Source organism: Lates calcarifer, linkage group LG14 (assembly GCF_001640805.2).
Source record: "Lates calcarifer isolate ASB-BC8 linkage group LG14, TLL_Latcal_v3, whole genome shotgun sequence".
NCBI lineage: Eukaryota > Metazoa > Chordata > Actinopteri > Centropomidae > Lates > Lates calcarifer.
Genome location: NC_066846.1, coordinates 10,179,382 through 10,206,429, shown reverse-complemented (window position 1 = coordinate 10,206,429; position 27,048 = coordinate 10,179,382). Strand labels below are relative to the sequence as shown.

At 41.3% G+C, this 27,048-nt stretch overlaps 1 protein-coding gene across 1 annotated transcript in view; it reads right to left on the bottom strand.

Annotated features, from left to right (window-relative positions):
• Nucleotides 1–27,048, bottom strand: part of LOC108890918 (glucosidase 2 subunit beta) — a 116,524-nt gene that overhangs the window by 34,577 nt on the left and 54,899 nt on the right. Inside the window, exons 11-12 of the mRNA XM_018687991.2 lie at nt 2,472–2,541; nt 589–678 (exon numbers count right to left, since the gene is read on the bottom strand). Of these exons, the coding sequence (XP_018543507.1) occupies nt 589–678; nt 2,472–2,541 (160 nt within the window). The remainder of the gene's footprint in view (nt 1–588; nt 679–2,471; nt 2,542–27,048) is intronic.

Genomic DNA, 27,048 nt, shown 5'->3' with positions numbered 1-27,048 from the left:
TTCTAAAGCTCCAGCTGGCAAGCAATCCTGAGGAGAACAGATTCTACCCCAGCAGGGGCCATAGGGATGCAGCGGGAGAGAGTAAAAGAAGCTCATTCTGTTGATTAAATTTAGTTGATTTAGCTGCTTGGCTTCTCCAGGGTGACTTGGAGCTCACAAATTATCAACTTTAAATGGTGGATCTTTACTGAGATGGTTCACATTTGCTACAGATAGAATTTGTTTTAGTACAGTTGCTCAAAATAAGATGGATTCCAGCCTCTAGTTAACATACTGATTTTGTGATCTTTAAAACTGTTTTACTTTTCTATCCAGTGAGTTTTATGGCTACCTGCAGAGCACGACTATTGCACAAGTAATTGCTTTCCATGATTTCCATTATTGAGAGGGCACATAACTATAAAAAGCTTCAACAATTCATTGTCAAAACCATGAAAATGCATTTTTTTTGTCAGTGTGTGTCTTTCATTATCATAATGAAGTGTATTTTTGTACGCAACTGCACAATTTAGGACTAGTTTCCATATTAATGCCAGACAAAAATAAGCATATAAATCAAAAAGTAATGAAAGTTCTGTCAGTACTTACTCATATACTTTCAGCTTGTAACACTGGCTGTTCAAAAACAGGAACTCCCAGTCTGTTCCATAGTCTATGGCCAGCTTCTTCCGCAGATCACTGGGGAAACAGAAATAAATATATTAGATCAGGAGCGCAGCTTTTTGAATGATGAATTAAGTTATTACTGATTTGTGACTCTGTGTAAGATTTTAGACAGAAACCGTTGCATCTGAAGGGATGACACTCAGGCAAAGATTACACTAGTGGTATAATTTTAAGCAAATACTGTGGATGTAAATGTGTTTAATGTGAGTCTAAACTTAATTTATTTAATGGTTTTAGCAGAATCTGCAGAACAACTGTTTTTGAATGTTGTGGATCTGGGCCATTTATTGTAAGTCCCTGACAAGCAGCTTTAACAACTCTTGGATGACTCCTAACTGTGCTGACAACGTAGCTTTATTTTCCCCGCTACTTTCAGTGACTGACTTCTTGGATAGTGTGTTGATGAGGTGGTCCTTTAAAGCCCATTTTTATGCAGTGTCTCCAATTATCTGAGCTGGCGAGGGCTGCTTTTCTTCGCTAATCGCAAATAAGGAAACTGAGCCCTATCTCTAACGGTGCACGGGCCCTTATTTCCATATTCATAACCCAGAATGGCTAATGGGGTTAACAAATGTTTAGGGAGGGTGATTGTTTCGCTTGAGGTTGATAAGCGTAGGGAGGATGATTCGGGGTCAGAAAAGCAATGCAGGTTGCGTAACTGTGTGTGCATGTGATTCTTAGTAGGCCAGGGGTCATAACACTCATGCACAGTCAATTTTGCTGGAAACTGCCCTTTACAGCATGCTAAAGGGATGAAAGGTATGGACTTATAAGGGAGTGACTTTAATTTCTTGTTACTTTCAAAAGGTATGAAAACACAAACGCACTACCACACTATTATATATACTGCATAAAGGACATGGCCTGAAGAGAGCATGCAACAAAAACAAATCTAGTTCTCCAACACACATAAATGATGGTGAGTAATTTAACCAGGAGCTATCTAAGCAAGGTGGACAGTGTAGAAATAGAGCAACTGAAGTCATGCCAGATCTTTTTCCCTCTTCCCCCCCCCTCACGCTGGCATTTGTTTAGGGGGAAAATCTTGACCTTTCGGTAACTGCCATCTCTGTGGTTGGCTCTCCTCTCTCCCTACTGTAATGAACAGTTTGCAAGCCTAAGGGCCACGGTAGCTACTTATCAGCTATTGCTTGCTGGCTCAGAGCTCTGTGAAAACATTTGAGAGGGAGCAAAAGCATGTAACAGGAAAAACCTGCTCAGGCCATGCCCCCCCCAAACTCAGCTGTTTGAGCATGTTGGGGTATGACTGTGTACTGTAATTTTAGGAAGTAGTTAGAGGTTGAAATTACATGTCTTAATATCGTATTTGAGGATGAAATATTTTGTGGATGGAAATTTAAGTAATTTGTTAGGACAGGAGGTCATTTTTTCCATTAATACAAAATAATTACAGTGTTTGCCACACTCATTTATACCATGTCAATCTTTAAAAAAAAATGCCACAAAGAAGTATGAATAATTCATAGGCAGATAGTCTTCTGCTGTAAGTATGTTAAGAGGCCTACCCACCAGAGCACAGTAGGCAACTCATAGCGTTTGTTTTTCTTTGTTAAAATTAGCCTCAGGTATCACACAGTGCAAATTCATTACAGTGCAGCTTTCCTCACTACTTTAGCACAGAAGGATTGAGTCTATTTCAAGACACTGTTACATACCATGCCACCCTGCACACTATAGCAATGTGAGAAACAAATGCATCTGAAAAATGATGAGGCTGTAGCCACAGATCAGGAGACAATGAAAGCTAACCTCTGCTTTCTATTTCCTTGCTATCATTCCCTTACCTTATTTCCATGTTGACTGTATCATAGGCTTCCTCTACCTTCTTCAGATTGGTAGCCTCCCACTTTGCAGCTAGACAAAACAAAAGGTCAGACAAATTAACAATGCAGGAGTTGTTGCATCTCAACAGCTGCGTGTTGCCAAACAGTGGGCTCTTAATATAGGCTGTAATAACTATGACTGGGAGAGGTGCAAAGCAGGGTATAAACAGGAAAAATGCTATTTCCAGGTGTGGTAAATGCCGAAAGGCCCGCAGACTTATTAGTCTCTTCACACTGACAACTGTGTAAACCATAACTGAGAGAGAAAAGAAGTCAGAGGGAGTGTGAGAGCAGCAGAGGTGACCACAGCAATGATATGTTTGTCTCTCTTTGTCATACTAGTATGTTACTTGTATGACAAGATGTCAGACTCTGGAGGAAAGCTTCAAACTTCTGTCAACTAATTGTGACAGGTGAGAAAAACTACAAAGAAAAGGAAAAGTAAGTATAAAGAAACTGTAGTTTGTACTGTACAATGCTGTTTATATGCATGCAGTGAATTGCTGTGCAAATCCTGAAAAGAAGCTGATACATCTTTAATTAGTCATAAAAATAATTGTGAGACATTGGACAGACTAACTGATGATTAAATAAAAACTCCATTTCTAGCTCTAGTTTGTATTTTGAGTATTTCTAACATCCATGCTGTTCCCCATTCAGCTTAATGTGGACTAATAGTGACATGGGTGACGGCCAAAGCCACAAATTTATCCAAATGGACAATGTTGCAATCTCTGTTAGATATTTGTCACGTAAAATAACCACTGTGCCCATATATATACCAATAGGCTGAGAGACAATGACACATCCAATAAATGAAGTATATCAAAAACATGTATGCTAATCGATGTTCACTCTTATTAAGATTGACATCCCATTAAGTCATTGAATATCTGTTATGGATCTCAAAAAGTGGCTGACACCACAGCCAAAGCATAATAGAATCATTTTGCAAGTGAACCATGCTGACCACAGTGTCTCTCACTGCAGAATTAACCACAAACAAAGGAGCCGGAGACCTGAGGATAGAGAAGACGGTGAGAAACACAAGTGCGAAGAGGCTGAAAAGACTCCAGTTTAATTGCCTGGTGCTGATGGATCTGGGGATTTACTGGGGTTTCTGGAAGTGGACAGGTTCGTCCCTGTCGTCGAGGAGACTCTCGCCAGGGCCCGGCACCGTGGCAACAGAAAGGAATGTGTAATCGGTAAGGACTGTGTGGGAAGCTGTCACAGCCCTGGCCTGAATACCAATTAGCATGTTCCTTGCATGTGGTCTCAGCTGGTTGCCCATAAAGATACCAGCCCCCAACACAATTCCCCCAGCACCTATTTCTTGCCGAACCTAGTACAGATGTGGTGTGTCCGAGAGGCAAGCTGTGATTTTCCATGCTGTAATGGCTATTTTTATAGCACCAAGAAGAGGGGATCTGTCCCTAACCCACCCCCGATCCCCTTAAACTCCTCCAGAAAATCACAGGCGTACACACAAGAATGTTCTCTCCAGCACTTTCTTGCATACTCTCAGATTCCTTGCCCTATTTCTCTCTCTCTTCCTCACACACGAAGACACACACGCACCAATCATCAGGCTCAGCAATGACAAAAGGAGACGCAGAATCCCAAGTGGGTGACATCTGACCCCTTGCAGCAGCCCAGTCGTATATGGAGAGAGTGGTGACGGTGAGAGGGGGGGGTAGGGTGGAGGAAGAGGAGGAGGGGAGGAGAAAGACTCAGGGAGAGCAGCCAGGCGTACAGAAGTACCCAGAGCAGGGAACACAGGGCGAGTAAAGCCTCTTGAATAGTCTCTCCACCAGTCAGGCCGACATAACCTAAGGCCGATGTACAGTGTACCAAAAAGACCCCATGCTTATGGTCTAATGGCTGCATGGATTAGATTATCAGTCATACGGTCAATGGATGTCATGGCTTCACAATCAGAGCGAGCATAAATTAACAGCGTGAGCCTGTTTTCATCCGACATCTTTTGTTAGTGCGCAAATTAAACCTAATTAGCATAATGGCTCACTTCAGTAATCAGATCAACAATTGTTTATTGTCGTGCATAGGATGAAATGGTTTCCTCTGCATTTTGGGAGTATTCATATGGAAAATGTAGGACAAATGATTCCATGTTGAAGCAAAATTGACACTGACATTTTCCCCTTCAGGAAGTGTACTGTACTTCGCTTTTAGCACTAGACGCTATCAAGAGGGTTGTTAAATCACAGAGGCCGTGTACAAAAATAGAAGAGGAGGAATACACTGTATAGTATATGCCATCCTGTCAGAAATCTCCTGTGCATACATACCTTGAGCTGGAGACTGGAGATGCTCTGTTTACATGCGAACAGATCAATAGGCAAGGCAATTTCTCTGCAGCTCTAAGAAAAGAAGCCTGGGAGTTGGTGCAATGTGTGCTGCGGCCATGCTTAACAAAACAAAGGCAATGCAGTGAGGCCACCCTTGAACCTCACACTCACACAAGCAACAGACACCTTTAGCGAGATTATGTCAACTAGCAGGCACATGTAGGAGTTTGCTTTGTTGTCTGCAAAGGGCTGCTCTATAAAATAAGGACTGGCAGCGTGCTCAAGCTTTCCATGTTGGTTCCTATTCACTTTCTTCCGTAACCTCTTTTATTCCCCCGCCATCTATCATCCCCTTCTTTCTTTTCATTTGGACTTTAACATTCTCCTCGCCTTCAATATTTTCAGCTTGAGCTCCTCCAAGCCTTCCTGTCACCCTCACCACCCTCTCTCCAGCTCAGTTTTCTCCATTTCCTGCAGGTTTTTTTTTCTCCTCGACTGATGAACTTGCTCTGATTGCAGAGAGGGGAGCAGGGGATGGTTAAAATATAGGTTAAGGATTCCTGTAATGAAATGTTTATGGCAGGCTGTAACAATGAACAAGAGGCCTTTCAGATACTGTCGAAGGGGTTGGCAATAACATTAACAGCCACCTGCTGGCACCAAACACGACCACCCAGAGGTGCAAATTATTCTTATTTTCATAAAAGAAGCTATGTTATCAAAAATTAACTCAACAAAGGTAATAATGGAGGTGTTACATAATAGAAAATGCATTTGAATCTTATACAGAACATTATAATTTTCTCCCATTTCTTTATGTTTCTCTCTTTTTTCTGCCCAAATCTCACAAATGATTCTGAAACTGTAGCTCAGGCTGCTGGGAGTTGAGAAGAGGTCAATCTCGCCCCCTGCATAATCGTTGTGTTGGAGTGTCTGATTGTATTAGAGGTGAGTGAATAACAGTAGCTGGCAGAAATAGCATCATGTTTTGAACTATCAGTGCAATTCACAGCCCTGTGACTGACTCAGTTTGTATTCATTCTCCCACACTCTCCTGCAACTCTCTTTTTTATCCACAGCGGTTGAAGGACAAGTGCGGCACCACGGCTAGGATGTGCTGAAATTAAGAATGGCTCCATTCACTGCACAACTGCTATTATATCAAATTATATAAGCCAATACTGCACGTGGCGAGCATCAGTGACAACACAGAATGTGATATGATCTTTAGAATACTGTAAGATGTTTCAATTGTAATTTTTTACATGCTTAACAAAGGAAGTACGCATTATGTAGTAAACATGTAAGTATACTATAATCCTCCCTGCACTAGTTTGTACTATTGTCTGGGTTGTTGACTGTTGAATACATAAGGTTATGTGAAAACTGTGAGGGGCATTTTTTGCTATCTTTACAGACAAAAAATATAAGCAGTATTTAGCTTTTTCTAACTATGGTTGTAAAATCCAGGAGAATTAAAAGCACTTGGGGAAAAACACTGACTTGCCAAGACTTAAAAGTTTAATAAGATGCTACAAACAGCAGCCAGTTAGCTTAACTTAGCCTAAAGACTGCATACAGGGAGCTGGTCTGAGAGTGTGAGAGTTTTTTTGTACACACAGATGAACTTACTGGTGTAAGAAAATGCTTACTGAGTATATTAATTATATAAGTTATATTACTATATAGAGATGTTCTTGCCCCAGGGAATTTGCATTACCTGATGAAGACAAAAGTTGAAACATTGTATCTGTATTCAATAAATCTCATTTGAACACCTCTGAGGCTCAGTATTTAACTCATATCTTGTTTAATCTATACCAAAGTGTCAAAAAGACACATTGAGGTTTTACAGGGTGGTGTTCACAGGACAACTTCTTGGCCGGAAGCAGTGACTTCCTGGTGTCTTGTCACCACCTTGAAGTTGCCAGGGAAGCAGCAGAATGACTGCTCTCAGCTAGGACATAGTCTGGCACATAACCCCAACCTTCGTATAGAGCCAGCCCTAGCTGTTTGCCCAGGTTTCTGGTCTTTATGTTAAATATGCTTATGATATCAGTCTTCTCATTTCACTCTTGGCAGTAAAGCAAATAAGCATATTTCCTAAAATGCTTTCAATCATGTGTTGTCCTAACTTGTTCTGTGTTTCCAATAATGTGTAGATGTTTTAAACCCAAATAAATGCACGCCTTAGTGAGGTGGTGAGGTGTTAACATGAATAATAGTCTATAATTCATGTAATAGCAGTAAAATGCATGTAAATGCAGCAGTCAGAGTCAAACACTCATATTACCGTGATGATGCGTAATCACTACTTAACATTTAAACAGAGAAGAGGGGCCCAATGAGCAGAATAAACAGTCTGTGTGGTGTGAGTTCACTCTGCAACAACTGGGTGCTGTTTATGAATATGTATGATGTAACAAACGCCTAGGAGCTGACCTACTTCTGTGTCTCCTCTGCTCATGACTTGGTCCCCTTCCGGGGTAACGCTGTCATCTTGCAACATACTGTAATAGCAGGAAGCGTGCGACTCTCATGTACAAATCAACATGCTCTTTTCTGATGGTTTTGCAAGTGATGATCACCGTCTGCTGAGGGAAAGCGCTCAGTAGGTGGTTGTGCAGCTGTAGGAACAGTCAGGGTTTGGTAATGACAGGTTATGCATTCATCGCATCCATACCAACATGAGAATTTTGACAAGTTTATCATTTCTGCTTGCCTAAGTGTGGATGCTAAGATCAAAAATGTCAATTTTGTAAGGGAGTCGTGTTAAAAAAATAAACAACTAATGTCTGACTGCATGCTCAATTAGTCATGTGACATGAATCCAAGGAAATGCAGGAAATGGGAGTAAATGCGTGATGGACAAGTACGCACAGACAAAAGCGAGCTCTCGACATAACTGGGGCTGCACACTGGAGAGTACTCGTCTGCACCATCTCATAAAATATCTTTATCTGGGATCATCTTGGTACGGTGCCAAGCACCGTTAGCTTCAGGAGCTGGGAAAGAAAAAAATCTATTTCAGACAACATGAGAGACAGAAAGCTGGCAGCTGCTCAAATCAGACTTCCAACATTTGATAAACGAAAATGGGCTGATTTGGTGTATCCCTTGAATGGTTGCAATCCAATACATTCCTCCTGTGGCAATCAAAACACACGAACAAGGGTGAGAGAGGGTGAGAAGCAAATCGTTTCAACCTCTCAACAGCTTAATGGAAGAAGGAAAACGTACAAGTAGCTCATTCTATAGCAAAAGGAAGCTCTGTACACTTTTTCACCTTGCTCCTCTCTTGACTCTCCCGTTGCTCCTTCTGTTGAACCAGCACTCAAGGTGAGAACAATTATGTCTCAAGGACGCGCTGCCCTCGGCTGGGGTCAGAGGTCTCGCCAAGCGCCGCGTTAACGGCAAACCCCTCCTGCTTAACATTTCACATCTAATTTGGAAAGTGCTGAACAGAGCCTTTAATTAACATCAGCCCTTGCCAAGGTTTGTAACCTGCCAGAGTGCCAGTCCCTGTGCTCTCTTACACACTGAAGCTCCACTGCCTCACATGCCAATTCATTTGTTGAGTGCTGAGATGCACTGGCTGAGAAAAGCTCCCTGGTCACCCCAAAGTGAACTGAGGGACATGCTGAAGCATTTGTATGTGGGAGACAGAGGTGTAGGAGTGCAATTTATGTGGAGAGCTGTCACGCCAGCATTTCTAAGACAAGTTGCTTATTAAATAAGCAACTAATTTAAGTTCAGCAGCAGAGTGTTGATAGAGAGCATTATACTTGAATATTATTAGTGTGTAAGGTAAAGTGTATGTGCTGATGTAATTAGATATGAGGCTTGAAATAAAAAAATAAGTCTTCTGCTAAACATCTCCATATCTGGTCTATAATTCCTGTCTCTCCTTGTTACGTGGCTATCAAGTCCATGCAAGCTTACTATTTTAAGAGATGCCCTCATATCATTAGATGAAACCTCACCAAATTAGATCAAAGTGAACCCAGCCTCACAGCACCCATATGTATAAAGCTAATTTGTTTATACTACTTTAAGCAGCAACATCTAAACAAGCAGCATGACATAAATAAAACCCTGGACTTCACAACTGGAACTATGCTTGCCCCATGGATGACACAAGAGCTTTACTAAGCAACAGTTTGAGTCATATCTAGCACTGATTTACAGTTATTCTTAGGTTTTAAAGGACCAGTGTGTAGGATTTAGTGCCATCTAGTGGTGAGAATGCAGACTACAACCAACTGAATACCTGCCCCTTGCCCCTCCCTTTCCAAGCATGTCAGAGAGTCTATGGTGGACATCAGGTGACAAAAATGTCGTCAACTACCGCAACAATTAGCCTGTCAAGTGAAGACGTTAGTTTATATAGCTATATGTAGATATTATATTTAGTTGTTGAAAAATGGCAGAGCAACATGGTGGAGCAACATGGCGAACTCCGTGGAAGAAGACCTGCTCCCTATGTAGACATAAATGGCTCATTCTAAGTAAATGAAAACACAATGATTAGTTTTAGGATCCCCATAAATGTTACACAGTGATCCTTTACCTGATAATATGCAAAGTTTTGTTGGCACTGTATGTTGTAAGTTGCAGTGTTGTAAAACAAAGATGCACCTCACCTTAAACAAAGTAAAAAGTTCATAAACTATATACATTAATACTCAGGGAACGAGAGCTCAGGTGCTTTTTCACATAGCAAATGCCAGATATTTAATGAGTGTCTTTTACTTAGGCTGTCATCTGCTGACTAAGATCATCATCAAGGCGCATAAGGATCTTGGGGGCTTACTTCCTCAGCTTAACAGTTTCCCAGAGAAAACTTTCAACAACACTAAAGTCTACTTTTACTGATGCAAATGGTACAAACCAGATATTAATCTTAACTCTGCCTCTCTGGCATTTTACCATTACTGGAATATTTTTTTTTCTGTGAGATTTGAAATTAGAAATGTCACCTGGTTAGACCTTGATAAGGAAAGTGAAAAATATGAATTAAAGAGGTTTGTGTGATGTTGGAAAAATTCTTTAAACTGCTCAGCCAATAAAATGCATCGGAACTTGAATGCACCATGCCATCCTGCTGAGAGCAGACGGGCAGCAGATGGCGCAAAATGTGGTCAACTGAAGTTGCAGTGCGCCGGATAGAGCGCCAATGACACTCCCCTTACTGCAGCGCACACTGACTCACCAATACTGAACAGGGAAAATCCTCACTGCTCCTCAGGAAAATGCCACGGCTCCTGCACGAAGCTAGATCCCATAAGCTCGAGCAATGACAAATCTGCTTCCTGATACACATTTAACTGGCAGGATATGAGCTGGTTATAAAAAAGGTTGCTCCTGAGGATTCAGAAAGTGAATCCAGAGTGGCAGTTAGCACCTTATAATCTGTGGCAGACATTGGCTCTGCTTGCACTAAGTGGTTACTGGGCAGCTCAAACTGCATCACGGCCCAAACCAGCAGCGTTAGCACTGCGGATGGCATGCGCTCTGCTAGAAACAGATGAGGTAGCACAAAGGACAGCGCCAACAAAAGCAAACACAGTCAGCTGTAGCTCAGCAAGGACCAACTGAAATAGGACCAGTGATGATAGCACCATGGACAGCACCAGTTTGCCCCATCTAAGTCAGCACCACGGAGAGCGCTTGCTGAGCAGGCACCAAGGAAAATAGACCACACAGAAAAGGCTGGGCTAATAGCTCACTGAGCAGCAGCTACCCTAACACAATAATGTCAGTTTAGACACAGATTCACAGCACTTCTCTTCATGCTGTTTTTTTTTTTTCTTTTGCCAGTCTTGATTTGTACCACATCTGGCCAGAGGGCCTAAATTTCAGGCTCTGTTTGAGTACCCGAAACTTGTGCCAGGATCATAATAGGTAGTTAGTGGAAGTGACATTGGTAGTCCGGGGCTTTCAGGGGACACTGTGAGAACAGAGCCCCACAGAAGAGCCTATCCATTTCTGTACAGGAAGTGATTTCTGTAGACACCACTGCACTCTGAGCGGTGCTTTGCTAATGTCTCTTCAAATGGGGGCTTTTCAGGACATGTCAGACAAATTAGAGAACTAAAAGGCGAGAGAGAAAGACAAACAAGCATGTGCACACACACACACACACACACACACACACACACACACACACACACACACATACACACAGGCATGCTGACACATACATACACAACTGTGCAGTGAGATAACAACAAAGGAAGCCTATGAGTATGACAGAGGTAGCCTGTAGAACAACAGAGTAAGGGGGAAGGGTGATATGGGGGATGGGGAAGGGTGTGTGTGTGTGTGTGCTACTGTGTGTTTTTATGTGTATTGGGGGGCATTAAGAAGCCCGGGAGATGTTTTTCTGGAAAGTGGCTGGTTTGGAGAGGCAGCAGCTGTTGTTGGACTAAACTGAACGTCATTGACTGGCTAATCTAAGCAGCGCCGCTATCAGCTCAGTGAGGGCGCTGCTGAGCAGCAGTGACCTCCACCAGCTTCGAGGCCCTGAAGGAGGGGGCTGATGGAGACAAGCCCGTTGACCTGCAGTCTTCCCACAGACAACATCTCTTTGCGAATATGCTGTATATATATATTTATATGTGTATGTGTGCGTGTGCATGCGTGCGTGTGTGTGAGGTCCTGACATACATCTCCACCCTGCAAAGGTCTAATCGGGGGGAAAGAGGGAGAGGAGAGAACGACAAGTGTGAGTCAAGTTGTCACGCTACGGCTGGCGATACACTCCGGGACAGCTCTCACCGACCCTGGAGCGTAGCTCTTTATAGTAGCAGGCTCAGTTCTGACACACACTCACAAACACACACAATGAGAGGATGATGGCACTGCACCTGCATTTTACCCAACAGACAAGTCAGTCAGTAGATGCAGAGCTGGATATTTTGCGTGGTGCACATGCTGCTGTATGCTTATCAAGTTATCAATGATACAGGACCACACTTTATTGATTTATAGACTCTCTCTCTGTAAAAATATCAAACTATAGGTTTGTAAAATCATGTAGTAATATAGTTGTTCAGTACAGCCCTTTTCAAATTACACAAGTGCTTCATCTTAACTATTCTATCTTTATTCCTCAAAGGAGCTTTTTTTTTTTTTTCACGCTACATTTCAAGACAGACCCATCTGCCTCATTTACTTTTACAACCGTCCTCAATTCCCACTGGGATGAGCGTGTTACCTCCTTCTCTCCTGGCAGTGTCACAATTATGATCAAAAGCTGCCTGTACGAGCGTGCATATGGGTGTTTGTGTGCGTCAGGAACAAGTGTGGACAAAACAAATGGCGACGCCAACACCAAACCCTCTCGTGTCAGTTAATTATTTTCAGCGCTCCAGATGCTGTCGCCGACTGAAGACACAGCTTAAGACTTTGCTGGGGGCACTGCTTTCGCGAAGGCGCGCCTGGCCCTTTAAATAATACTAGAACTAAAGGCGAAGGATGGGGCTCTGGCTACCAACACTGATACAGCAGACGCAGCCTGATGGCAATTATTTAGACGTCCACTTGCTAATTATAATAGGGGATGACAGGTGCCCAAAACAATTTGAGCGCAAACTGCCTGTGAGCTTCTGTGTGTGGTTGCCTCTGCTTATGGTTAGAGATAAAGATAGCCGAGCCAATGTCTCGTCAAACAAATGTCGCTTTTGCTTCTCAGCTGGGCTGCGCTGCTCCTGATTCTTTCTGATGAGCATGTTGTTACTGAGAAGCTGCGTGTTGGTGGTTTCACCAGTTACCTGAAGCTAATTGTAATAGACCCAGGAGGTATGAAGCAGATTGTTATTATACCTACCAAGATGATTTAACAAGGCTTCAATACAAATTTTCATGCACATTTCGGCCTTTCTGATGAGATTTTAATCTAATTATTTCAACTACTTACAATCAGAATACCATGTATTGATTTGTATACATGCCACTTGTTGGTTGAACAAACTCAATCTAAACTGATGCAGCAGAACCATACAGTTTCCTCACAGTCTTCTTCCTTGTCAAAACCTGGTGCCTGCATTAGCCACAGCTAACACGCTGACAGCTCAGCCAGAGATTCAGGTGTGTTATGCTGCTAACAGCTAATGTAGCCTCAAGCCACTGACCTCGAGCAGAGACGAAGGGCGAGCTACAAACTCTCACTTCTTTCTTGTAGTTTTCAGCCCCGACAGAAGCTGACTCAGCTTCCTCTGGAGCCATAAAAGGGTTTATACAACTTGTTTTTCCCCTCCACACGCAGTGGTACTCTCCAACACTTGTGACAAAGGCAGATGAAAATAAAATACATTACCTGCTAGTTTGTGTTTAAGTGTCAATCTCAAATGATTTGTAAAAAAAACCCTGAACCTTGCTGTACATTTTTTTTCCTGTCTCTTTTTTTTTGTTTTGTTTTATGTCCAGATCAAATCCATCAAATTATATGTTCTATCTACTCATATCCCATGAGCCTTCTCACTGCCACACACCCAGCACCATTTAACATACATAAAAAAACACACAGCCACACACACATACGTACAGCTATCCACTCTAGGAGCTGAGGGGAGACATTGAGCCTTCCCATGGGACTGAGGGAAGCGGGGGGAGGAGCCAGTAGGTGGTAGAGGGTATATCCAATCACTGAAATCAAGCCAGTTGAATAGGGTGAATAATGAATATAAATTGAATGCTCTTGGCATCACCGCACGCGACCGTGGAGAGTAGGAGAGCGAGCTGATGCACAGCTGTTGACGTGATGGGGTGATTGTGGGGTGTGTTTATACATACTTAAGACAGGACAGTATTACTGTCTGTCTGTCATTTTGTCTGCTTCTCTCCTTTATTGCTTCGCTCTGTGTGTGTGTGTGTGTGTGTGTGTGTGTGTGTGCTTCTCTGTGTCTGTGAATGAGGCCTATTGACATCCTCTACTGTGACCCTCTGACTCCTGACAACTCCAATCAGTAGGATGAGTGGGAGGCGAAGGGGGGGGTGAGTACACAGTGGACAGTTATGATGAGGGTGTGTGTGTGTCTGTGAGAGAGCTCTGCACGCCAATTGTTGCAATCCATGAACAAAAGTTCACAAGAAGAAGCAAGAAAGCTTATTTTTCATGCGAGAAATATGTTTGTATCTGTCAGTTTAATATAAATAAAGATATTATGTTGGTGCAGTTGCAGTAGTAACAGTAGTGAAAGGTTGCAGCACAAGAAACATTTAACTGAACAAGCAGATTGTGAAGTAAAGAAATAATTATAAAAGAAAACTAAATGAATAAATATTGTTCAAGGCCTCTACCTGACATAGAAAAAGTGCTATTTGGAGACAGAGTCACTGGCTCAGCGTACAACATCATACAACATGTCACCTCCTATTAAGCTGGCAATTATCTATTAGCACCATTGCCTGCACTGGGGTTTGTGAGAGTCACATGCCAAACAGTGTGACCTGCCATTTTCTATCAACAAGGTCCAGATTTAGATTCCACATTAGTCCCTACATGACGCCAGGCGCCTGTGTGAATGAGAGAGAGGAAAGCCGTTGCACTTTGCTTAACACAAACACAATCCCAGATGGTTTTCTTCTCCGCTCAAGAGGAGAGCGAACCCAACGCCGTTCGCGCTCACGTATGTGTGATTTTTAACACACGCCCCAAAAGGGAAAAAAAAAAAAAAACACACACACACACACACACACACACACACACACATATAAAACAGTACACTGTCAGCCTCCTTCAGTCAGTTAAGCCACTTGGAGAATTCAGGCTCCCATTACTGTTATCCTGGGTAAACAGCAGAAATAGGTACAAAGAAAGTGTAAGCACTTTATTGCTTTTAACCCATTTGGAGTGGAGTGAAAAGTGGTGGGGTTGATAACAACAACACAACTTGGATAATGTAATGTAACCACTCACAGAGCAGTCAAAAGACACTACATTGTGTTTTGATGGTCAGGAATCTCAGCGATAACAAAACTAACAGTCTGCAGCCGCACAAGGAGCTTTGCGAGGCTGCACGTAGCACTGCTGTACATCAACATGCTAACATGCTCACAATGACAATGCTAGCATGCTGATGTTTTAAGCAGATATAATGATTATCATTTTCACCATCTTAGTTTAGCGTCTCAGTGTGCTAACAATTGCTAATTAGCACCACACACAAATACTGAGGATGGTCATTTCTCACCTGATGATTTAACTAGATGAAAAGTTAAATGATCAGGAAAGTTATTAAAAGTCTTCCTGAGGAGAGGACAAACATCTGTTCCAGGTTTTATGGCAATCCATTCAGAACTTGACACAAACTTCAACTTTCACAGAAACTCTAGAGGAAAAGTCATTAAGATTCACCCTCTGGGATCCATGAATGTCTGTACAAAATGGCGTGCCCATCCATCTATTTGATGTTGAGATATTTCACTGGATAAGTGAAAACTTTGACCTGATGGTGACACTCAATGAAAAGTCATCAGGATTCATCTTCTTGACACCATGGATAGTTGTACCCAATGTGATGGTAATCCATCTAATAGTTGTTGAGACATTCAACAAAAAAAACCTAAAATGTCAACCTCGTGGTGTCAGTAGACTTCATCTTCTGGGAGCCATAAATGGCAATTCATCCAGTACTTGTTAAGATATTTCAGTCTGAGCCAAAGTGATGGACAGACTGTCCAACAGTCCAATCCCCCGAGCTAAAAGTAATTGAAAATCTTACTTTTTTGGCTACTAAAAGTATAAAGACCTTTGCCTGACATGGCAGTGACAACCTGCAGCTGATTTGCATTAAAAGAAAAGTCTGTTTGGTGTGTTAATCGCAGCCATGTGCACGCAGCCAGGTGATGTGCTGAATGGCATTCGCACAAATGGATATGTTCCCAATTTATACAATTTAAAGGGCAATGACAAGCATCATGCTGCTTCTAATATTTCTCTCACAACACAAAGGAAAAAAAGAAAACGTGTTAGCATGCTCGCTGAGCAGAAAAGCCAGGAAACCAATCTGAGTAAGGATTGAAAGGGCAAAACATGAAGGAATGTGATTTATGCCTAATCTGAGCACTCAGTTTCATAAGGCTGTAACTGCACTTTCATTTCAGAGAGTAGTTTGTTATTCACAGAGAGCTGTGTAAAAATCTTTGCTTCATGCAGTGATATAGTAAGGGTACATGGGACTCGTGGTGCACACCCCAGGTCTGCAGGTAGACTTGTTTTGTATTTCTATACGGGTGAAATTGAAGTGTGTTCCATTCCAAAGGTCCTTCATGAGAGGTTTAATATATGTTTCAGCCGCATGACATATCAGCCAATAATAGGCTTTCCGTTGTTTACAACCAGACATGATTTTTTTCCCTTTTTTTCTGCCAACACTCTCAGGCTTTCAGGCTCTCTTTCATAGGCACGTAAAAAGCGTCACATTATAAATTCCCTGGTCTATTATTACCTTTGCTGTAATGACACATCCCACACAGCCAGTGCCAAAGAGCTCCGCTTGGGAACAGGCCCAAGGCACTATGTTACACCTTGCTAACTGCATTGTAGTGATTGAAATCTGAAAACCGAGAGCAAGACCTCGTTTTTCTTTTGCTCTGTGTGCCACGCTCCCCTCGTTCTGGTTCCGCTCATTCGCTCGCTTTGCACGCTCTCTATATTTTTTGCTCTTTTACACTCAGGCGTTCCAGGGCCACTCTGAGGTCATCGTTGGCTTCAAGAGCCCACTAAATATCAAGAATTACAGACTTAAGAAAGTGATTCTCAAGTACACAATTATATTGAAGAATGGCAAAGTTGAAGTTTTGTCCTTGAACAATATAGTACCAGCAGATTGCTATAGATATAAATGTGCAGTGAATCCTGGTGGTTATAAAAGCAAGTAAGGAGAGCACTGGTCTAACCAAAATACTAGAATTATTGTATATAATTAAAATGGAACCCATCCGTTCTGCAGCACCATTTGTCAGATGCTACTACACTGTGTTACATTATTTGTTATTCCCCTACCTCTGCTGCACCATCTAGTGCCCCCTGCATTAATTTCTCATTCATATGTATGCACGATCATGTTTTGAAATATAATATCAGTATGCTACAGTATCCTCAAGTGCAAGCAGCCACTGTAAAATGTGAAGTAATCAAGTCTCAGCTCTGTGCATGGGAGAATATTTAGCCCCCGAGTACACACGAGTCTGAAAGACAACAGCATAAACTGCACAGATATGATTGACTTGCCTAATCCAATTACATTAAGAAACCGTTGTTCATTTAAGATGTACATTAAGCTCCAATTTGAAGAATATTTTCTGATTAGCAGACAGCAACAAACAGACTAATTGTTGTGTCTGGTGATTTGTGCTGCATAACATGATTCATGCACTGTCAATCAAACCCGACTGCTGGACGGAGGAATGCACTGTTGCTGTCAGTTGTTACAACCCCGACATGCAAATCGCACGGAGGCTACATCCTCATGTATAGTGTGCATGGAGTGTGCATATCAGTGCATTGAGCTTGCTTACATTTTGTTTATCCATAGTTGTATTTAACAGCCCTGACATTTACCAAAATTGATTTCCTTCACAGCCTTGCATTTGTTTGAACATACAACGGCGATGACTCTGTAATCCCATTTTAATTAGAAAGATGTAGTGAGCACGCTAAGCTCACGCGCTCTATTCCCCGCAGCGATGCCACACTGGCAAGGAATCAATCACCAAGGCACCGGTTGCCAGGGCAACGAACAGGGGGCTTCTGCACTACTGTCTAAGTGGTAAATGATTGCCGGTGTAACTCATTGGCGGATGTGAGGAGTTTTTATCTATCTCTCTGTCTCTCTCGCCCCCCTCCCCACCACCACCACCACACCAACCCTCCTCTCGTTGCATATCCAGAGAGTTAATTAAAAGCAGCCAACATGAAATAAATCTAAATCTGAGTAGAAATGAAACATACAGTACAAATTGAATTCCCACGTCAAGGGGTTTGAGGTTGGGCGAATAGGTGGGGGGTAGCAGAAAGGCAATAGTAGTGAAAAATGAATATGCAGTGCGAGAGAGGTGTGAAATGAAGGGAAAACATACACATGCCCGAAGAGGCTGGTGAATGGAGAAAGGCAGGGAGGGGTGTGTGTGTGTGTGTGTGTGAGTGAGTGAAGAGGCAGGTGAATCCAGTGGAAGGCATCAGTCTACTCATGTCAGATTGTAACTCAGACCATCATTCACCATAGCCTTGAATCAGGCACTGCTTGAGTCAACAACGCAGCCCTTAGATTTTCTTTCAACTCTGGAGCTCTAGTGAGACCACAATCATGCCTGGAAAGCAATCAGACACCAGTTTGCACAAATGTGATAAATGAATTTAAAATACAAACAACACAATTAAATGAAATGTCAAACTCTATTGGTTATGATGTGAGCAATGCCTGAAAGACTGATAGAGCTACACTCATTGTCTCTCTACAGTCAGGCAGAAATGGAAACATATCAAAAGACAAACACAGTTTCTAACTAAGCTACAACAACGTATTATGAGTATGGTAAAGGATTAGGCAGGCATTATTCTATATTTTTTGTTACTGTGTCAAAAAAATAAATAAAATGGAAAGATTAAAACCAACAATTAATTATTAGTCCCTCTCTCAATACTTTCTGACTTCCCTTACTTGTCTGTGGCACTTCAAACCCACTGGTTCTTACTGAAGTTGTACTTGTTTTTAAATGTAGTGCCTCCTTCTTATAAAAGTCTATGTATCTTCCTAAAACAGCTGGGCACTGTAGTTTCAGGCAAACATTACTCAAATAGGAGTAAATGAAGCATTTGTTGGAGACTATTTTCAGCTGTGGATTAATACACATCTGGTAATCTGATAGGAAACGTGCAAAAGTGTTTTGATTATGTGATTATTGATGTGGTTTTAATAATTTTTGGATGTAAACGAAGATCTATGGCAGTGCCTAATCATCGCCAGTAATAGTCAGTAGCCAGTAGTGTGTCCACATACATGTAGCCAGGAACATGCTGGGGATCTTCTTTAGCCATAGTACATACTACCAGGCTCTGTACTGCTCACAACAAGCAGCATACAAGTACTCTTCTTACCACTTTTGTGGAAATTTGGTGAAAACTGAAAAAAAAACCTGCAAGGTCACTCAACTAATATCTAGATTGGCTGACTAAGAGCTATTCATAAAAATATCACAAAATCACACATTTGTGAAGTGACTGTAAGCTCTTCAGCAAAAACACTAAAAAAAAAAAAATAAAAAAAAGACACCAGGATCATGATGATGCTGCAAAGCACACACATGAAGGTCAGCACCAAGATTCACAAATGTGAATTTTCCTGAAGGCTTTACCACAGCAAAGGGAAAGAGACAAGCTACACAGACAGTCAACTGTACTGAAGCAGCAAGCGACCATTGCTGAGTGAGCCCTGAAGGGGTCCTTTATAGCTTCGTATCAGATGGCCCGCACAGGAACTACACGCCGTCTGTGGAGATCTAATTCTGCCCGGCTCTAAAGACATTGTTTTTGAAACACTGGTGGGACGAGACTGCTGGGAAAGTTGATGCAACACAACTCGGCACAACACAGCGGCCCTGCGCAGGATTTGTCACTTCAACATTTGGAGTTTTGTAGGAGCTCGCACACAGCACAGATTTTTGCATCGCAGCTGAATAAAAAGCAAAGACAGGAACTGCTGCACAACTACTTGTTTATATTCAGTTTCACAATGAGGAGAACTTTGTGGAAGAAGTCTACCACTGTGTGTATCAACAGACCAACAGTAAACCTGTCCCTAATTCTCTCTCTCTGTCTGTCTCTCATACATACTGTAAATTACAGTGCAACCACTGCAACATCACTGCAACACAAACACACACACACACATCTCTGCAGCCACAGCAGCTGATGTAGCCATGGACATCTTTTTTATTTTGTCAAATCATCTTGCAATGACAAATGCTGATGCAGTCAGTGTACAGAAATATACACTGTAAGCCCTTACAATGCATCACACTGGTGAAACTGGAAACAGGCCCAACCCCACTAAATAGCATTATACTGTATGGCATTAGCTTGGTTATTCCCTAAGTAGAACTGCGGGATGGGCAAGCATTGCATTTTTAAGAAAAATGTGTACACCAGCGTCTGATTTTACAACAGAGCCAAAATTTAAATCAAGCCAGAAAACACTGACGTATTTAAAGGAAAAGGTCAATATTTTAGGAAATCTGCTTCTTTGCTTTCTTTCTGAGACTCAGATGTGAGGATCAATGCCAATCTCCTTCCTGCTCAAGCAGTGCTTTGCTAGAGCCAGGACATATTTAGCCTAGCTCAGCATAAGGACTGGAGGTATAGGGAAACAGCTAGCTCATTGTTGTCCAAAGAATATGTCTACCAAAATGTCTAAAGCTCTACTGTTTATAATATGCCTTGTTTTTTCAACCTGCACGTGAACAAGATCAATTTCTCGAAAAACATCAGTTTATCAGCTACTTTTGTGCAGTGTCTCTGGCTAAACTTTGGACAGAGCAAAACTAGCACTGCTTCCAGTCTGAGCTAAGCTAAGTGCATCCTGACTGGCAGCTGTATTTCCCTACATATTCAACTTCTTTCAGGCTCAAAGCAAATGACATGATGTTACCTAACCCTGTAAGCTTAGACACACATTAACATGCAGTTAGTTTGCTAATATAACAGGGTCAAATTGGACATCAATTAAATGTGGCAGCATTAAGTTATGCGATTATTAGTATAATCAAGATGTGTCAACAACTGCAATAAATATATTCTCTGTAAGCAAACCATGTACATCTTGTCATTTGCTAGTTCAATGAATTTCTGAAGTTCGCCACTGTCATTATCAGTTACGATCTATTGACACTTAACTGTCAGCACTGGGATCCACTGTATGACATCGCATGTCATCTCATGAGTGAGATGCTTGACATGATTTTCCAGGAAAATGTCTGCTGCCAAACACTCCAGTAGAAAGTGTAAGCACTGCCCCTGTCTAATTCTGTCTCGTGAAAATAGCACCATTTTGCAGCACTTGAGATATCTTGAGCCAAGCTACGACTCTCCAACAAGCTCTTTGTAAAATAGAACACGCATCACATTGGCCTGAGAATGAAATGGTGTGCACTCCAGCAAACTCAGGTTGTCCATCTGGCAGCAGGCTCTGCCTGTCTATCCACTGGGATCATTCCTTCCTACTCTTCTGCCTCCCACCACTGTCTCTCCAATTAAAAGTTACACATCAGCCTCAAGTCTGAGCCAGACTTCCAGATGGTTGGAATGATAGAGCAAGCTTTTCTTCTGTTGCATTGTCAGTTGAGAAATCAGTTACCTGTGTGTCTATTTTCCAAAAGTGCTGTGCAGTTGGGTGGTTGGCGGATGCTTTGGGAATTGAGCCGAGTTCTTGTGCTTAGTTAAATTCCCAAACTCTGCTCTGTACTTTTAGACACAGCAGTCTGAAACTGAGCGAGGAAACTGCAGATTTCAAATGTTAATATGGAGCATTTTGCTTCTTGTTAGGTTAGATGAGACTTGTTCATTTATCAAGTTACATTTGCTTCGATTTTAGCAAACATCTCCAGCCTTCATCATCTGGTGAGCTTTTAGTTGTCCAGAAATAGAAAAGACACTCAGACCTTTATTTAAATATGCAGAAAATGTCAATTATAGGTCTGTGCTTTGACAAGATATAATAATTTAATTTGCACTCCTACCTTACTGTTAAGTAATCCATTAAACTATGAAGCAAGGGAATGAATCAAATAAAGAGGTGAGTAGTTCATAAAACATTGGCTTACATATCAAATATTTGTCTGAGGTAAGCTGACATGAAAAATGATTCTGATTCTGAAGAGACTCTGAGGGCTTCAGAACTCAGACATCCATCGAACCATCTTCTAATGCAAGTTTATTTTCTACTTAGCTCTGAGGTGCTGACATACATGAGGCTGCCAGTGACCGAAGATCACAGGAAAGGCATGTCAGCCTTTATTTTACCATCACAGCGTCTGCCGTATGTTATCCCACATGCTTAAGTGCAGTTGACAGGTAAATCCCATGGCTGAGTATTTCTGCTGCTCACACGCTTCCTCGTGAAAGTCTTTCTGTGTATGAGCGACCATCGCATCTCTTGAGACCACGAGACTGCAACTCGTGCAGAATATAGAATCCAACTTAAACAACTGAAACAACTGGGAACATAATCTTAGCACACATAGGCTGAGCAAAGACAGTACCAAAGCATTGTCTTGGTATGGTCAGCATCTCCTCAATGTATCCATAGCCAGGCCATTAGAAAAGCATCAGCTCCAAATTTACCCTGCAGTTAACACCAATCCAATGTGGGAGACAACTTATGTTTTTTATGCATCATTACAAGGCTGGCAACCACCTGTCTCTATGATGTGCTGTGCTTGAATTTTTTGATTCTTCAGTCAGCATGAGTTTCTGTTCCAATAAAATCTGACAGGCACATTTAATGATAAACGGATCTGCCAATAGCCCAGTTTTTCAAAGCAACACAGGACTTTAGCAGAATTTCATCCAACGCTTTCCTTGAACTGCTTTTCGGTCAGCTGCTGCCAGGATAGATTGTAACAGAACTTGCAGGCCTCGGATGGTCAAGCTGAATATCACTGTGGTGGATATTACAGGGGAGCCAAGCGAGGATGCTCATGCACACAGCAAACAGAAGATTCATCAAGCAGATCTAAATTTCATCAAGGTCTGAACAGAAGCCTGTTTGATCAATTCCCATAATTTCCATGCAAAAATAAAAAACACTGTTACCCAACTGAATGAATGGATAGTAAGAACAGTAACAGTGGAAAAATGATGTCAAAAACACCAAATATACAGTTTTAGGAAATAATAATATTTTCAGCTGTGATGTGTTAGTCAGACAAAACAAGCAATCTGATGACACGATTCTGGGTCTTAAAGAATTGTGATGGGGCAGTTTTCACTTCCTTATATCTTATGATCCAAATAACTGATCAATAAATGAGAAAATTATTTGTAGATTAATCAATAATGAAAATAATCATTAGTTGCAGCCATAATTAACAAGATAATGGCATTTTAATTATTGGCAACATGTCAGTGCAGTGTAAATGAGTGATGAGTAAAAGAGAAAGCAATGTAGACAGGTAACAGGTGTGGATTCAACTCTAGTAAGGCTATAGGTGAGAGGTGTTCAGCTGGCCTCCACTACTTTGGCATAATTCATTAGGGAAATAAATTAGAAAACCTTTTCAATATAATACAGTTTGAAAATTACCATAGAGCTGAATCAACACCTCTCTGACACAATGTCAAATTTTCATAAAAGTTAAACATTTTTGGAAAATATTGTACTGCATTACAGTCTAACAGGGTTTATGTTTTTTCTGGTCAGTCAGTTTATAGGCACCCTTATACTATAATTTTGGGATGTCTCATACCAAAGCAGGTAATTATGAGAGAAACAATCAAAGACAAAGACAGGCTGTGTTCACCTCTCAGCAGCATAGGAACAAAATCCCACAGTGTCACTGTTGCTATGACCAGTGTTTACCACCCAATCAGTCAGAATACAACATGATATGAAGCATAGACCCAGTTCACACGGTGCGTCATGCAATGAACTCGAAAATTTATAGGCACTTCGATGCTGTCAGTGTTCAATCTGCAATGCTAATGCTAACTGAGCTCAACAGATCTCAGTAAAAAAGACACACATACAGCACAGTGACACCCTCAAGAGCCCCCAAAGAATGAGGTTAATTAGGAAGTGAATAATGCCGATCTTTTGACTATTGCTATAGTCACCTATCAATACAAACTGCCACACTGGCATTCACCAGGGTCACCCCTCAGTGATCTCTGACAGGATATGTGTCTATTGCTGTCTCTTCCGTCAAGCTCATTACCTGCCAAATGTGGGCTGAAGGTGAACTGTGTGGGTGAGCCTCAAGTATGTCCCCCTAATAAGTGCTATAGCAGCATGGTGGGTAGTGGTGGAGAATACATGGTGATAATTGAGAGCATAATGGTCACTTACAGAATGTACACCCTCTGTGTTAAATATAGCCGGGCACATCCAGGAGTCTGCTGTGAGCAGCAGATCAGATGACAGGCTTTTGCAATATACTCCACGAGGGTTATGTTTGAAAGGAGTAATTCTACTGAGGATGTGAGAATGGAAAATTCTTGCAGGATTCCAATCTTACATTTAGTGGTTGAGATGTTATTTCCTCCACAAATAGTGCTTTATGTTTGTGCTTGCATCCTGCGAGGCCAGCTTACCAACCAGGATAAGTAAGTAACTGTCCCCCAGCGGGCTCCTAAAACCTCTGCTTTACTGTGTGTCATTTGGCTTGTGGTTATTTGTGCTACTGTAGCTACTGTAGTTTAAAAAACTTAAAATTAATAATAACAATAATAATAATAATAATGCTGTAATTATATCTGTATGGTTCATGCTGTTACCTAAGATTGTGTTTAACCACAATATAAAACCTGAAGGCACTGACACATACCAAACATGGGACAAAACCACTATATGAGAACTGGATGGTCTCTGGGGCTCTTGGCGAAATATAATGAACCTGCCATGCGTCCTCTGTGTGTGCTGTGATGAAAGGTCAGGCAGGGTGCATACACAATGAGCAGAAAATGGAAGAAACCGGGTGGGGGTGGCGGGGGGTCAATAAGGACCCGCAGGTCATTTTTGCCTTAGGGCCCCTTTTCAGGTTGGTTTTGATGTGGCTACCTTTGCCATGATCACAATCTGTGACTGCTTCTAAAGCACAAAGACTCTGAAACAATCACCACAATTCAAATCCCACTGAGGAAAATTACACAATGGACAAAAATTGTGTTCATTTTATTATGAGTGGACTTTTTCTTACTGCTATAGCACAGCTGTACAATGTGTGTCTGTAAGACTTAGTAGTCAGACCTGGCCATCTAACAATATTAGAAAATGGCTTTGGCATTGAAAAATTGATATAGTGTATATATCTGTAATAAAACTCAAAAGAAATGAAATTCAGTCTGTAATTTAAGGTCATTTTGCTGGCACTGATTGTTCTGTTATGTCCTGTAACAGGACAGCCGTCTGATTGGTAGAAAACTGTTCCAAATAATTTGATGTGAAATTTTATATTGCCTATGATGAACACTAAAAACCAACATCAGACTCTTGGTTTACTGTAGTCACAGCACTATAAATAAAACTGGTGCTAATCAAAGTCTGCATTAACATTTACACATTTACAGGGTATCTAAACATGTTTCAGCAGATAGAGTGTGCTGAGCAGAAATGCTGACAGCTGGTGTGAGAAAAAAAAAAAAAACTTATGAATACCAAAGTATGTTAAAACGTCATATAAACCTTAGATACCAGGCCCAGGGAACCCATCTCAATTGAATAATCAATGTAGTAATATAACAGGCTTATTAATAAGTGATGTGTTGCACACCAGGAGCTGAGACCATGATGGAGGGAGAAAGTGCCCAATGAACAAAGAGAAAAGAGCAAATTGAATCTACACAGGTTTGTCACTGAGTTTGTTTACACAGCATTCCACAAATTTCCAGTAAGTTATCATACTGATGATTCACTAAAACCCTCCTCCTCTTAACAGCAATTGTTTAAACATAGCTAAGCTACCATGACTACAGTGGAGCTGTCGACCCATGAGTTTCTCCACGTGTTTAATTGTTTATTTGTTGATAGCCTTTCCAAAGTCAAAAACATGAGCAACAGTCAAAAGAATGGATACGACAGTGTGTTTATCTTCTCCTAGTAGCATCCAATTGCTAGCACATTTAGCTACCCGCACTAATGACCTAGTGTTACTGACAAAGTCAAGAACCTTGTTGTATTACATCATATTGTGCAGTTAGATGTAAAAGCTAGCCTCTAGTCAAACAAAAAGCATACATTAACCATGGTTACCGAATGAAATCATTTCACACCACCAATAATGAACAACCACTTTTAAATCTAAGATATTTGCTGTGTCTGTCTCCCAGAAAAGCACAATGTCTTTGTTGTGCCAGTGAGCGAGGGAGGTCAAAGCAAAGTCATTTATCTCTGTTGAGTTGGAAATTAACTTCTGCCTCCGAGCAGTTCGACCTAGTAAGAACCCTGCTACGCCACTGACCTCTCAGGCAACATGTGTGTGGCAAAAATAGCATAGTAGAGGGTGTATGACTCCGGCAGATTAGCATCACATTGTTGATATGACATACATTCCGGGGAAAAAAATGAGAGAATCTTTCAGCCATTTGAGTAGCAGGGTAAATGATCGGAGAGGAGCAAAACTTGGGTTATTTCACAAGACAAACGAGTGTAAGAACTTGCAAAAATTGCTTATATGGAAAACCCAAGGGCATAAATCAGTAAATGTGATTCTTTTGTGAGTTATTTTACAAGTAATAATGACTCCTGTCTGCTTACACTTCAGCACAGGGAATTATGTTGCAGTGATTCACATATATAGAATTAATTTGAGCAGCTCATCCAAATAGATTTCCCCCAACCATTATTTCTTTCGAAAGTCTATGAAAATACAGCTATGAGCACAGACTGCTGTGTAGTCATTAGCTGACTTGTGTTTTCATTGCTTTCCTCCTTCTACACAAACATAAATCAAATCTCAAAGTATGTAGTACACTTCAATCTGTATACTGTAGGTACAAAAGAAACGATGAAGCCTCTGTCATAGTAAATGGGATAGCTACACAGACAAACATTGTCACTGTAAGTAAACATGGAAGATAAATAGAGCTCCCACATAGAAGAACAAGTAGATTTTAAGTTTTCTATCTGCATCTGTATTTAGTATTTGGAAGCATGTATATTAAGTGTGACTCACCACAAGTTTAGAGGGTTGAAATTGGTGTAAATGAGCATACTTTGGGGTGTATGATCCAAAATTATTTGTAGACACACATATGTAAAACATCTGTCTGCATTTATAAATCTATTTATACATGACATGACAAGAAAAGTGCTGCTTCTAAAGATAGGGAACTTTCTTGGAAAAAGCTAGACAGCATTTCTTAGTAGAAAAATAAATAAACTCCTTCTGAGCATTCATAAATGAAAAAATCATTTAAAAAAAAAAACACTGAGAGACTGCCAACTCCCCGTTTTGCATTTTTGGGGGTATTACATGTTTTTTTTTTTTTTTTTTTTTTTAATTTCTTGCTG